The 15,425-nt window shown below is 46.1% G+C and overlaps 1 protein-coding gene across 1 annotated transcript in view; it reads left to right on the top strand.

Moving 5' to 3' along the window:
• The first annotated feature begins 253 nt into the window (after positions 1 to 253).
• Positions 254 to 15,425, top strand: part of LOC130127895 (monocarboxylate transporter 12-B-like) — a 38,948-nt gene continuing 23,776 nt past the window's right edge. The window contains 1 exon segment of the mRNA XM_056297610.1: positions 254 to 381. Within this exon segment, the coding sequence (XP_056153585.1) occupies positions 254 to 381 (128 nt within the window).

The following is a 15,425-nucleotide window of genomic DNA, read 5'->3' as shown; positions in this document are numbered from 1 at the left end:
AGAGAGAGAGAGAGAGAGAGAGAGAGAGAGAGAGAGAGAGAGAGAGAGAGAGAGAGAGAGAGAGAGAGAGAGAGAGAGAGCGGCAGATTGTAAAAAAAACTTTAAAACTTCCTTCTTTTTTTAGAAAAGAAAATCAAGAGGAACAGAGGGAGGAGAGGGAAGACAGAAACTAGGAACCTTCCATTAACCCTCGCAGCACCCAGGCCTGCACGGTGGACTTTCCAGACCCAGAACCGGCCAGTTACGGGCAACGATGGTACAGGCTGCAGCAGTCACCCACAAGAAGCGGCAGTGTGCGGGGGCGCCACCGGACGGCGGCTGGGGCTGGATGATCGTCGCCTGCTGCTTCATGGTGACCATTTGCACCCGCGCTGTTACCAGGCAAGTCCCACGTTAACACCAAAGCACACACACATGCACACGTGTTGCTTGTCTCTCAGCCCGCGACGTCCAGCTTCTGCAGAGAATCCACAAGGATTCAGCCCGCCAAGATGCACACGCACTTTTTCGCCGCACGCGCCAAGTCCAAAACCTGGCTGTTGGCTCTTTGGGCGGCTCAGGGCAATGCACTGACATCCCTGCAAATCCACGTGAACATGTTACATACCTTCTTGTCCTCTTCATTCAACTTCTCAGAGGTTACGGTCTATGCCGGCTCTCAAAGGGCCGAGCTCTGCGTCCTGACTTTAACCTCACCTGTCTCCAAAATGGCGGAGCAAACTATCTCCTCAACTGTCAGGTGAAAAGAAGCGGCTGGCGACTCCACACGTATCGGAGGAGGCATGTGGTAGTCTGCAGCCCTCCCCGGGTCGGCAGAGGGTGGGTGGAGCAGCCGCCGGAAGAGTGGGGTAATTGGACGGATACAATTGGGGAGAAAAAGGGGGGAAATTCCAACAACGACAACAAAAAAAGGAGTAAACTCAATATTGCACCAGGGGGTTTGACAAATGCCCGAGGTGCAGCGTTGAGCTTATACCACAGAGAGCTTTTGAAATGGGTTTTCACATTTTTCTGGTGTCGTCAGTACTAATCATTTTTCTGGTGTAGTCAGTACTAATCATTTTTCTGGTGTAGTCAGTACTAATCAGTTTTCTGATGTGGTCAGTACTATTCATCAAGCCGCCCCACTTAATCTCTTGGATGTTTGTGGTGAAGTATGAAATCCAGCTCACTGGGAGAAAATGCAGCTTAACAGCACTTCATTTTTTTAAAAAAAATATTTTTTTTTAGCATTTATTTAGAAACACGGCTATTGTTCCCTCTTGGCCCACGCCAAACATGTGGAAGGATTGTTTTTCCAGTCAGCGTTCACATAAAACCAACGTGGACGTCTGCTCTGCAGGACCTCCAGCGGACCATTCTGGAATGTATCAGGCAGTGTTTACCGTGAAATTTGGGAACGTTAGATCAGATAATTCTCCTTCTTCTTCTTCCGGCTCGTTCCCTGTTCCTCGGGGGTCGCCACAGCGGATCTTACAGTCTCCGTCGGTACCGTGTGAGGGCACAGCACCGATGGCAGCCGTCGTTAACCCGGGCCTCGACAGATCCGGTATGGTCTTGTCGACCCGCGTAACGATTTGGCAAAATATTACGTCGGATGCCCTCCCTGACGCAACCGCTGACCCTGTGGGCGGGGGCACAGTTAAAGCGCTAGATGCCGTCCCAGTACTCGTGGACTTGCGCCCATGCCTGTCGCCATAACAATATATCAGATACTTAAGATTACATAACTAGGTCTAGAAAGTTAGTCATTCATTGACAGGAAAAAAAACACATCCCGCGATGACGTGGTGGCAGCAGACGGGTGTAGTGAGGTGGAGGACTGTCTGTCGACGGGTCTTTTTTATAACATTCAAAATGACCCGTTCTGTTTAAGTGGCTTTGACCAAGACTCTGTACATTTACCGTCTCCAACTGCATCTGCAGATGCTAGGCTGGGTGCATGCACGCCTGCACATCTGTACAAATACCCGACAGCCCCAGACACCTTCCACGATTTAAAACGAAGACATGAATAACGAGCAGCAGCGCGGCTGAAACCGCTGCTTTCTCGCAGAAGAGGTACAGCAGTGACGAAAAAACCTGGGAGGCAAAGCTGCAGTAGAGAGAGGGCAGGTGAGGGGAGAGTAAGGTAGTCTGTGAATAGTTAAGTTCCCCGTGTCAGTTTTAACCATCTTGTTTTACTCATTGGATGACGAGCGTTAGCTAGTGTTTCTGTCAACACTACACACACGCACGCACACCGGCACACACACGCCTGCAGCCGGGCCTGCGGACGAACGTACATGTGGACGGTTTGGGTTACAGCTGATGGTAAACAGCATGCTTTACTTGGACGCCTCCCAGACCTCCCGCTGAAATGAATGCAGATCCGTGTTTGTCCAAATACCCAGTCTAGTTCCAAAATGGGCCCGCAAGTCAGTTTCTCTAAGGCCGTGTTGTGACACACAATACATTTAATGGTCCCAAATGTGGACCCCCCCCCCCCCGCCCGCCCCCGCCACCCCAGCTCCAGAAATATCCATAAAACTCAGTATTGCGAAAACGGTCCGAGAGTGACGGTTGCCTCAGCATATTTGCTGTGTCGTCATGTTTCTAGTTTGTCTCATCTGGAGAGATTGTCGTGGCGGGTCTGTGATGCGTTGTGTGTTGTACACTCACTAGATTATCATGACGGGTCTGTGATACGTTGTGTGTTGTACACTCACTAGATTATCATGACGGGTCTGTGATGCGTTGTGTGTTGTACACTCACTAGATTATCGTGACGGGTCTGTGATACGTTGTGTGTTGTACACTCACTAGATTGTCGTGGCGGGTCTGTGATGCGTTGTGTGTTGTACACTCACTAGATTATCATGACGGGTCTGTGATGCGTTGTGTGTTGTACACTCACTAGATTATCGTGACGGGTCTGTGATACGTTGTGTGTTGTACACTCACTAGATTGTCGTGGCGGGTCTGTGATGCGTTGTGTGTTGTACACTCACTAGATTATCATGACGGGTCTGTGATGCGTTGTGTGTTGTACACTCACTAGATTATCGTGACGGGTCTGTGATACGTTGTGTGTTGTACACTCACTAGATTATCATGACGGGTCTGTGATACGTTGTGTGTTGTACACTCACTAGATTATCATGACAGGTCTGTGATGCGTTGTGTGTTGTACACTCACTAGATTATCATGACGGGTCTGTGATGCGTTGTGTGTTGTACACTCACTAGATTATCATGACGGGTCTGTGATATGTTGTGTGTTGTACACTCACTAGATTATCATGACGGGTCTGTGATATGTTGTGTGTTGTACACTCACTAGATTATCATGACGGGTCTGTGATACGTTGTGTGTTGTACACTCACTAGATTGTCGTGACGGGTCTGTGATACGTTGTGTGTTGTACACTCACTAGATTATCATGACGGGTCTGTGATACGTTGTGTGTTGTACACTCACTAGATTGTCGTGACGGGTCTGTGATACGTTGTGTGTTGTACACTCACTAGATTGTCGTGACGGGTCTGTGATACGTTGTGTGTTGTACACTCACTAGATTATCATGACGGGTCTGTGATATGTTGTGTGTTGTACACTCACTAGATTATCATGACGGGTCTGTGATACGTTGTGTGTTGTACACTCACTAGATTGTCGTGACGGGTCTGTGATACGTTGTGTGTTGTACACTCACTAGATTATCATGACAGGTCTGTGATATGTTGTGTGTTGTACACTCACTAGATTATCATGACGGGTCTGTGATACGTTGTGTGTTGTACTCACTAGACTGATGGCAGTTTAACATGTCTGTGTCCTGTATTGCTTTAACTTCCTATGCTGCATGGCTTTTTTGGGGGGGGGGGGGGGTTCCCCGTTTTTATCCCCAATTGTATCGGGCCAATTACACCACTCTTCCGGTCGCTGCTCCACCCCCTCTGCTGATCCGGGGAGAGCTGCAGACTACCACATGCCTCCTCCCGATACATAAGGAGTCACCAGCCGCTTCTTTTCACCTGACAGTGAGGCGTCTCGCCAGGGGGACATAGCGCAAGGGAGGATCATGTTACCCCCCCCCCTTCCCCAAACAGGCACCCCAACCGACCAGAGGAGGCGCTACTGCAGCGACCAGGACACATACCCATATCCAGCTTCCCACCCGCAGACACGGCCAATTGTGCCTGTAGCGACGCCTGACCGAGCCGGAGGCAACACGGGGATTCGATCCCCGCGTTGGTAGGCAACGGAATAGACCGCTATGCTGCCCGAACCCCCCCCCCCCCCCCCTATGCTGCATTGCCAAGGCTCAGTTTTCAGTTTTGATTTTCCAAAGCCATCCAGCATGTCGAATTTTGCCACAAGAGGACACTGTTGCATAACCTCACACGAACAGGACCAACTTTTGGATCCGTGGAAGCATAAAATCCGGGTGAAAATCAGTTTAAGCCGATCTGCTCCTTTTAAAAAAAATCTGGGCGTTTTTCAGCGAAAATGGGTAAAAACCGAAAACGCTGAGCCTTGTGCATCACTAACGCTTCAGCACAGCGTGTACGTGTTAAGTATTCATTTAGCTGTTTGACTGCATGCTAACGCTTCAGCACAATATTGATACGCATCACATTTAGTTTTTAATCACCTCGCTATGCTGCATAAATAAACTATAGATTTAGCTTTAAGTTGGTTTTTTTTTTTCCCAATTGGGCATAACATTTTATTCGAACCGTTCAAATCCTAAACAATACCGTCTCATCATGTGACCAGCGTGTTTCATTTTTACATTCGAGGTTCAAATTAATTCAGCGTAAAGAGCTGCAAAAAAACAAAACCAAACCGAAACATTTCGTCCGACTTCCTGCCAGTGTGGTGCAGCCCTCATCCGAGGCGAGGCCGCTGGGGGTTTGTCTGGTAAAGGGTGAGTTCACACAAACCAACCGGAGGAAAAAAGACGACATGAAAAAAACGGTTGACGTTCTCGCTGTGAACCGCTCAACCCCGAGTACCCCCGAGCACGCCAACAATCGTGTGTGTGCGCATGTGTGTGTGTGTGTTTGTCTGTTCCCTGACCAGCTGTGGCGCATCAGGATCAGATAGCTGTCGCATTGGCGCTGCTTGTGCGTGTGTGTGTGTGCACGTGTGAGACCATAACACCTGAACAAACAGTGATTTTTAAAAATCACATAGTCATACTTTTTTTCTGCAGAGCGAGAGAGAGAGAGAGAGAGAGAGAGAGAGAGAGAGAGAGAGAGAGAGAGAGAGAATGTTCCATCATCCACATAGACGTAAACCAGCCCCAGGACATGCGAGGTCCCTATCCATTACATACACACATCCACCTACATGCAAATTTCCACATTCAACCCCTGCACATGTACCTACTGTGATAGTACAATATACTATGAGCCTGCTAGGATACAGCATTACGCCGATAGTCTCAGCCCAACGCTAATCGCTAGTAGAGAAGGGACAATAGCTTTATTTCATCACCTATCTTATTTGGCGTGTTAAACTGTAATACACTCGCCAGAGCTGGGTGAACTCGTCTCCCTCGCTACAAATACAGTAATGTTATGAGAAGCCCAAAGAATCTGTCTTGTATCACAGTCATACCTCATAATTGTACTTTTCATTTTATTTTAGGATTAAAACTCTTTATCGAGTCATCCTCTTGGTGGCTTTTCTGGTGTTTTTTGGCAGTGCTCTTTGGCATTCTTCCTGTGACAGCCTGACACAACACATGATGCAAATGGTTAATTTTTTCCCATGAGTTTGAGTATACATTGACTAGCTGATCACACATTGACGTTGGCCGGCACTGTGGCCCAGTGGTTAGCGCTGTCGCCTCACAGCAAGAAGGTCCTGGATTCGAACCCCGGGGTTGTCCAACCTCGGGGGTCATCCCAGGTCATCCTCCGTGTGGAGTTTGCATGTGCTCCCCGTGTCTGCGGTGGGTTTCCTCCCGGTGCTCCGGTTTCCCCCCACTGTCAAAAAGACATGCAGGTAGGGCTAATACTCCTGTCTGTGCCCCTGAGCAAGGCAATGGGAAAAGAACTGGAGTTGGTCCCCGGGTGCTGCATGAAGGCGGCAGCCCACTGCTGCTGGCTACACAGATCACAGCTTCGAGTGGGTTTATTTGCAGTAACTGAACTTCCCCAAGGGGAGTAATAAAGGAAACTTCATTTCATTTCATTACATACTGCACATTGACGATAAGTTGTCAATGACCGGTTCTGATTCTGAGGCCCGTGGACTTAATGAACATCGTTATAGATATGTATGCAGGAGCTCACACCCTTACTTGTTTTTTGTCGATAGGTGCGTTTTCATTGCGCCCCCCCCCTTCTATTTCTGTCATATTGCTGAATATGGTGGTGATTTATAAAGTGACCGTGAAACTGCTGACATCATCAAACACGTGATGTCATATGTTGTGATCAGCAGCTTCCCGAACATGGCCGAGGTTGGACTCCTTACCGCATTTTTCTTCATTTTAACGTTCCTGTGACAGACAGATCCATCTGCTGTGTACCATGTAATTTAAAGATGGCGGCTGGTCTGTGGTACTTCTCATGAGCATTGTGAGCAGTGTATTCAACCAGTCTGCAGTGTGCATCCCCTGCTGCCGTCACCGAGCAGACTGGCTAAATCTCATTTGGTAACACCTGTTGTGAGGGTTTTAAACGAGTTCCTGGACCCTTTCGAGAACCATTCTGTCAGTTTCTGATCCTGTCCCAGTCGTCTGTCAGTGTAGGAAACTAGATGGCATGAGGCAGCAGTGGAACACAGTCTATAGTTTTCATTTTGTCTTTTCAAAACTTTATTTATTGGGGGAGGGCATCCGGGTAGCATAGTGGTCTATTCCATTGCCCACCAGCATAGGGATTGCCGGTTCAAATCCCTTTGTTACCTCCGGCTTGGTCGGGCATCCCTACAAATATAATTGGCCATGTCTGCGGGTGGAAAGCCAGATGGGGGTATGTGTCCTGGTCGCTGCAATAGCACCTCCTCTGGTCGGTCGGGGCACCTGTTGGGAGGGGGGGGGGGGAATAGCGTGATCCTCCCAGGTGCTACGTCCTCCTGGCAAAACTCCTCAGTGTCAGGTGAAAAGAAGCGGCTGGTGACGCCACCTGTATTGGAGGAGGCATGTGGTAGTCTGCAGCCCTCCCCGGATTGGCAGAGGGGGTGGAGCAGTTACCGGGACAGCTTGGAAGAGTGGCCGAATACAACTGGGGAGAAAAAAGGGGGGGAAATCCCCCCAAAGAAAACCAATGTTATTTATTGGGTTTCTAGACAAATAACATAACAGCAGTATCTACTACTACTATTACTACTAGTACTACTACTACTACTTTCAGCTGCTCCCGTTAGGGGTCACCACAGTGGATCATCTTTTTCTATTTCTTCCTGTCCTCTGCATCTTCCTCTGTCACACCAGCCACCTACTTGTGCTCATTCACCACATCCATAAACCTCCTCTTTGGCCTTCCTCTTTTCCTCTTCCCTGGCAGCTCCATATTCAGCATCTTTCTCGAAATATACCCAGCATCTCTCCTCCACACATGTCCAAGCCATCTCAATATTGCCTCTCTTGCTTTGTCTCCAGACCGTCCAAACTGAGTTGTTGGCAGTCTGACAGGACGTGGAAGCAGGGCAGGCTAAGCTAACTGCTAGTCCATGCAGACTGGCAGTTCTGACAGTCATCCTGGCTGGCGTTGGTTCTCCTGGACAGTGATTTTTTTGTTTTTTTGTTTAGATATATGTATTAGTTTGGAAATATGTGTTCTTGTAGTTCTTGTAGTTTTTGGATGTGTTTTTGTCTTTGTGCTTCATTTCAGTTCATGTGCGCAAGTGCATGAACAGAATGACAAGATGTTTCTGAATTTATTTCTGTCCCTCTAATATACTCGTTCCTAATCCTGTCCTTTTTCGTCACTCCCAGTGAAAATCTTAGCATCTTCAACTCCGCCTCCTGTCTTTTCATCAGTGCCACTGTCTCCAAACCATATAACATCTTGTAAACCTTCCCTTCAACTCTTGCTCGTACCCCTCTGTCGTAAATCTCTCCTGACACTCTTCTCCACCCACTCCACCCTGCCTGTACTCTCTTCTTCACCTCTCTTCTGCACTTCCCGTTACTTTGGACAGTTGACCCCAAGTATTTTAACTCATACGCTTTCATCACCTCCACTCCTTGCATCCTCACCATTCCACTGCCCTTCCTCTCATTCACGCATATGTATTCCGTCTTGCTCCTACTGACTTTCATTCCTCTTCTCTCCAGTGCATACCTCCACCTCTCCAGGCTCTCCTCAACCTGCACCCTACTCTCGTTACAGATCACAGTGTCATCCGCAAACATCATAGTCCATGGAGACTCCTGCCTTATCTCGTCCGTCAACCTGTCCATCACCAGTGCAAACAAGAAAGGGCTCAGAGCCGATCCTTGATGTAATCCCACCTCCACCTTGAACCCATCTTCCCTCATACATATCCTGCACCACTCCTACGTACTTCTCTGCAACTCTCGACTTCCTCAGAATATAACACACCCCCTCTTTCAGCGCCCTGTCCATATGGTTTCTCTAAATCCACAAAGACACAATATAACTCCTTCTGGCCTTCTCTATACTCCTCCATCAACATTCTCACAGCAAACATGGCATCTGTAGTGCTCTTTCATTGAAACCATACTGCTGCTCACTAATCGTCACCTCTCCTCTTAACCTAGCTTCTATTACTCTTTCCCATATCTTCATGCTGTGGCTGATCAACTTTATACCTCTGTAGTTGCTGCAATTCTGCACATCACCCTTATTCTTGAAAATCGGTACCAGTGTGCTTCTTCTCCTCAGGCATCATCTCACTTTCCAAGATTGTGTTAAACAATCTAGTTAAAAATCTGCACTGCCATCTCTCCTAAACATCTCCATGCCTCCACAGGTATGTTATCTGGACTAACTGCCTTTCCACTCTTCATCCTCTTCATAGCTGCCCTCATTTCCTTCTTGCTAATCCACCACACTCCCTGATTCACTATCCCCACATCATCCAACCTTCTCTCGCTCTCATTTTCTTCATTCATCAGCCCCTCAAAGTACTCCTTCCACCTTCTCAACACACTCTCCTCACTTGTCAGCACATTTCCATCTCTATCCTTGATTGCCCTTAGCTGCTGCACATCCTTCCCAGCTCGGTCCCTCTGTCTAGCCAATCAGTACAAGTCATTTTGTCCTTCCTTAGTGTCTAACCTTGCATGAAGAATTTCATTGTATTCCAATACACATGATAATAAAGTTGAACTTGAAGTTGAACTAGGTTGACCCATATCCTATTCTCAACTTTTAAGTGAATGTATGTACAAGTGAACTCAATGATAAATGAATAACCAATACAAAAGTTAAAGTAAGGTAGCCCAGTGACAAGTAAATTACAGTACAACAAAGTACATGTGAGTAACAAGTGAACAACAAACCAGCCTCCCACCCTCCCCTGCATAAGCGCCTCCCCAAACGAGACAAATGCTAATCCCATTGTCTATCTAAACTCTGTTGATATAAAACCAAAGTTCCATCAAAGAGGTGATATGACATAACACTGAGTTATTTGTGATAATTAGAGAGTATTAATTACTCATGGAAGTGTGACAAATAAGAAAATAAATCTAAATTTTCAAGGTAACTTTATAGAATAAGTTATGCAGCACACTGTTGGCAGCAAAAATGGAAGAAAAAAATATTATTGCCCACCAAACCACAGCATTGGGGGTGACTGACTTTTTAATACTTACATTAAGTCCAAGGCTGACTCCTGATCATTGATTATATGCGTCGATCCATCTGGCAAGGGTGTCTTTAATACAGCTGGGAGCAGAAGACCAAACTTAGTACCGGGACAGGAGTGGAGCTGCCACTTAACACCTGCAAAGGCAACAGCCTTCTTGGAGATGGAGGCAGTGTAGTTAGGGAAGATTAAAAGTTTTTTCCCCTTGTACAGGAGTGGGGAGCCCCAGGAGGATTTGCCAGCATGTTGCAAAATTTCATTGCGGACATGGAAGTAGTGAAAAACGATGATGATGAAAGGATGGGGCACTTCTCCCTCCTTGGGTTTTGCACAGAGTGAGCCGTGGGCTCGGTCAAGTAACGATGTCTCATCCAGCTTCAATATGTCACTTAGCAGTTGTGCAACAAAGTTGGTCAGATGAGGACCCTCCAAACTGTCTGGAACTCCAGTCAGAATCAGAATCAACTTTATTGGCTAAGTGTGCTTATGCAGTTGCATAAAGACTGAAACAGGCGTTTGGTTTCATATGCAAATTGGCATGACCCTCAATTAGAGTTACAATGGTACTATTCAGAGAGGATTGGGGAATAGCTGTAATCAAATCACAACATTGTAAGATGGTGTCAGATGTACTCTCAGTTCCGGGATGTTTTGTTCCCTCTTCACATAGATGGCATCTGTGACTCCCTGTTCAAACCAGCGCTCCTCCCTGTCAAGGATGTGCACATCCTCAAGAGTGGCCACTGGCCTGTAGATGGTGTAGACTATGGAGTCCTGGCCTGATGTGTTAGCTCTTCTGTGTTGTGCCAACTGCTTCGCCATAGTCTGTTTAGTTTCCCCAATGTACAAGTCACGGCAATTCTCCCGGCACTTAACAGCGTACACTATATTTCTCTGTTTGTGCCGGGAGACCCAATCCTTGGGATGGACCAACTTCTGGCACAGTGTGTTTTGGGGTTTGAAAGCAACTGAGATGCAGTGTTTGGAAAATACACATCTCAACTGTTCCGACACTCCCTCCACATATGGAATCACCACTGGCTCATGCTTAGACAGCTGTTGTTCTTCTCCTTTCTTTGATAGGCTGGTGCACTGTTTGAGGGTCTTCCTGGTTTTGACAAATGACCAGTTAGGATAACCACACTTACCCAGGGCCTGTTTAGTGTGGGATTTCTCCCCTTCCCTGGCTAATGTGTCGGTGGGGGACACTGTCAGCTCGGTAGTACAGTGTCCTGATGACTCCTAGTTTGTGCTCCAGTGGATGATGAGGGTCAAACCTTACTTACTGATCAGTATGTGTTGGTTTACGGTACACATCTATTTCAAATGCCCCCCCATCACCCATGTAACTTTCTCCCACTAAACTTTGTGTCCAGATGAACTGATTCAATTTTCTGGGTGTGTTTCAAATGCTGCAGATTCATTTTGGACACAGCCTTTGCTATAACCTAAAACGTCTCGGTTTATCTCGTCTTGTCTCTGACACAAGCAGTTGTACAGAGATAAGGAAAAAGCAGGACTGGACCTCCTGTAGAAGATGTTGGGGTCACTGCAGTTTGAGCTGGTCCAGTTTTGCTGCCCTTTGGCTTGCTTACACAATTCCTCCCTGTTATCTATTCGTACATTACAACGGGATCTTCTATCGCTCCCTCCCCCCCCGCTCTCTCTGTCAGTCCATCTGCTTGACCATCTTTGTCCTCCTCTATCTACCTTTATTTCTGAGTCACTCTGAGAAAGCATTGGCACACACAACACACATTACATGTCACTCGCATGTCTACTGTATGACCTCCCTATCTCTCTCTCCCCCTACCTGTCAGCTTTATAGAGACCTTATATAACATCAGGCCCCATGCATATCTCACTAACTAGATGTTTTCATTGCCAAAGAGCCTTTTAGTTGTCCTTTGGTACAGACTTTCCACATTTCACTGCAAAGAATCATGAGAAAAGCTGATTGATTGAAAGCTGCAGGGATTTCTTTTAAAACACATGTTTCCACACCTTAGTTCATCCTAATACAAAGTACAGGCACCCTCACTGGGCCTTATCTATTCAGTAATAATTATTATAATAATACGATAATAAAGAACTTAATTCACATATCATCTTTCATACATGAAATGCAGCTCAAAGTGCTTTACAATAGAAATAGATGGATTAAATCAATCACAAGCAGATAAAAAAAAAATACAAAAAGAGTCACTTTAAAGGTCTTTTAGACCAAACAACAGAGAAATTAAACTTAAAAACTATCTAAGAGTGGGCGTCCGGGTGGCGTAGCGGTCTGTTCCGTTGCCTACCAACACGGGGATCGCTGGTTCACTCATTTTACTTTTTTTGGACCACAAAACTGTGAAAAATATTTTTCAAATAAACATTCTCACCTAACGTATTTACCAAATTCAGTCATTCTATTGTAAAAATATTTTAAAACATTATCTTTGCCCAAAACTGTATTATTTTTCCCGATGGATTATTTTCTAACAACATGACATTTAATAATAATAATACATATAATATATTTATAGAGTGCTTTTCAGAGTACTCAGATGCTTTACATGAGTTAAAATAAACATAAAAGCAACAGCCTAAAAATATATAACACACAACAATAATCACAAATAAAAAGAAATTCTAAAAAGTTGAATTTTGATTAATGATTTGAACATGGACAGGTCGGTGCAGTCTCTGATGGGTTTGGGGAGGGAGTTACAGAGGGAGGAGGCAGCTATGGAGAAGGCTCTGTCACCCCAGGTCTGGTACATAGTCCTGTGTGGTGGAGACAGGAGGTTGGCATCGGAGGAGCGAAGGCTGCAGGAAGGAGTACGGTAGTGGAGCAGGTCGGTTAAGTAGGAGGGGGCTTGGTTATAGAGGGCTTTGTGGGTGAGGAGAAGGACTTTGAATTGGATCTGTTGTGGGACAGGGAGCCAGTGGAGGTTCTGGAGGACAGGTGTGATGTGGTCACGGGAGCGGGAGTAGGTAAGCAGCAGAATTCTGGATGTACTGGTGTTTGTTTAGGACTTTGGATGATGAACCGTATAAAATGCTATTGCAGTAGTCAATTCTGGGTGTGATGAAGGCATGGATCAGAGTTTTGGAAGCAGAGAGGGAGAGTGATGGGTGGACACAAGCTGTTTTTTAGGTGGAAAAGGTAGTTCTGGTGATTTCATTGACACGGTGTTCAAAGGAGAGGTTGCTGTCGAAAATGATTGAGGTTGCAGATGTGCGGTGACGGGGACAGAGTGGAGTTATCGATGGTGAGGAAGAAGTTGTGAGTGGTTTTGGTAAGGGACTTGGGACCGATGATGACCATGTTGTATTTATCACAGTTTAGTTAGAATAAGTTGGCTTGTATCTGTGATTTAATTTCAGTGAGGCAGTTGGTCAGAGGGGAGTGAGTTGCAGTGGTGATGGATTTAGTGGTGATGTAGAAATGGATGTCATCAGCATAACAGCAGAAGTGGAGACAATGATGATGTTATCAAGGGCAGCTTGTAAAGGATGAACAGGAGAGGACCAAACACCAAACCCCGGGGGATGCCTTGAGACAGAGGAGCGGTGAAGGAGGTGCAGTTGTTAATGCTGATTAACTGTTGTCTGTTTGTGAGATATGACTTTGGCCAGGAGAGAGGGTATTACCAGTGATGTTGGGTGGGGATTCAAGGCGGGAGAGAAGAATGGTGTGGTTGATGGTGTCAAAAGCTGCAGTGAGGTTGAGGAGGATGAAAATGCTGAGGTGGCCAGAGTCTGAAGAGAAGATGTTGAATTTGCATTGTTTACTTTAAGGAGGGCTGTTTCTGTGCTGTGAGCAGAAACCAGATTGAAATGGTCCAAACAGATCATCGGAGATGAGGTGAGCTTTGAGCTGGGAGGCCACAACATGTTCCAGTATTTTTGACAGAAATGAGAGATTAGAGATGGGCTGGAAATTGCTCATGATATCAGGGTTGAGTCCAGGTTTTTTTGAGGATGGGGTTGACAGCAGCCAGTTTAAGTGTATGGAGGACTGAGCCAGAGCTGAATGAGGAGTAAATCATTTCTTTGGTGAGGGAGGAGATAGCTGTGAGTCAGTCCCTAACTAGATTGGATGGGATGAGATCCGGAAAACAAGTGGAGCTTCTCATTCCTACCATAAAGTTGGACAGCTTCATTTGGGATACAAGGGAAAACTTTGACAGGGCCTGAGTGGTTAATGAATGTGTGTGTGTGTGTGTGGGGGGGGGGGTTAGGTTGCTGTAGATAGTGTCAATTTTAGTTTGGAAAAATGAAAGGAACACATTTTGCTTTTTATGGGGGCTAGCTGATCAAGACAGGAGGAGAGTGTGTCATTATAATAATTCACAAGATCGGATGGATTATCAAACAGCGGTGGAGGGGAGGCAGACATTTTACTGGAAAGAGAAGCAGGAAGAGCAGAGGGAGAGAGTTGAGATTTTTGAAGGATATTTTGCATTTGACTTTTGGGATGGGGATAGGGATGTCCATGTCCACAGTGATCGCCAGGTGGTCAGAGATATTGAGGTTGAGGCTGGAGAGTTGATGTATTGTGAGACCAGTGGAGCAGACCAAGTCCAGGATGTGACCACGGCTGTGAGTTGGGAAGTTGATGTGTTTTATGAAGTTCAAGCATTGTTCAAAGAATTCTATGGCAGCTTTACAGTCAGTGTCATCAATGTAGGTACTAAAATCACCCAGGAGGAGAACGGAAGGTGAGATTGCACATAGCTGGGTAAGAAAATCAGGGAAGTCCTAGAGAGAGGAGGGGTTTGGCTTGGGGGGAGCGGTAGATAATGGCAGTTACCAAGGGAGTGGGACCAGAGAGTCTGAAGGCAAGATGTTCGAAGGAATGAGGGGCAGGAATAGAGATGGTGGTTTGATTCTGATTAGCCTTTGACACCTGATTTATGGGACAAACTAAAACATCCCGGAAATGTGACAACAGAGTCCCACATCAAACGGAATACTTGCTCTCACTTTCTCCGTCTCTGTCTTGCTCTCTCTCTCCAACACTTTCTCTTCCATGGCTACATAAACATGAACACACATTTCTGCAAAACTTTCTGTCTAAGATGCGTCACCTCCTAAGATAAAGGTTAGGGCACTGACCTTGGAGCTGTATTTAACTGGAAACGAAAAGGCAACACAACTATACAAAAACACTCCTACATTCCTCTTGAGATTCCGGTAGAGCAGGCACTTCTTTTATACAACAATCACATGCTCCCCATCCAAGATCTCGAAAGAGCTTAAACACCTTTGACAACTGATTTATGATTTAATGGCTTTTTCTTTGCAACCACCCGTCTGACTGGCTATGAAAATACTGGGGGCTATTTTCCAGGCAGTGTCAGAAACCCAGTATTCAGTCATTAAATACTTGTTTTCGTCTCTTCAACCTCTCTTTCCCACTAAACCGATTCCTTTTAATTCACACAAGTTTTACTGGAATGACTTTCAAAAATGTCTCTACATTATATGTGTTTGAACTTTGTCTTTTTAGAAGGTTTGTGAGACTAACAGCCAAATTCTTCTTTCTTGGGCCTGGTTACGAGTTGAAATCTGTGCTTTGAAATGCTCAAGTTACTCACGCGCTCCCCATCTAAGATCCCTCAACAGACCTTGAACACAGTTGACACCTGATTTA

This window comes from Lampris incognitus, chromosome 17 (genome assembly GCF_029633865.1).
Source record: "Lampris incognitus isolate fLamInc1 chromosome 17, fLamInc1.hap2, whole genome shotgun sequence".
Lineage (NCBI taxonomy): Eukaryota > Metazoa > Chordata > Actinopteri > Lampriformes > Lampridae > Lampris > Lampris incognitus.
This window is presented reverse-complemented; position numbering and strand designations above follow the sequence as displayed.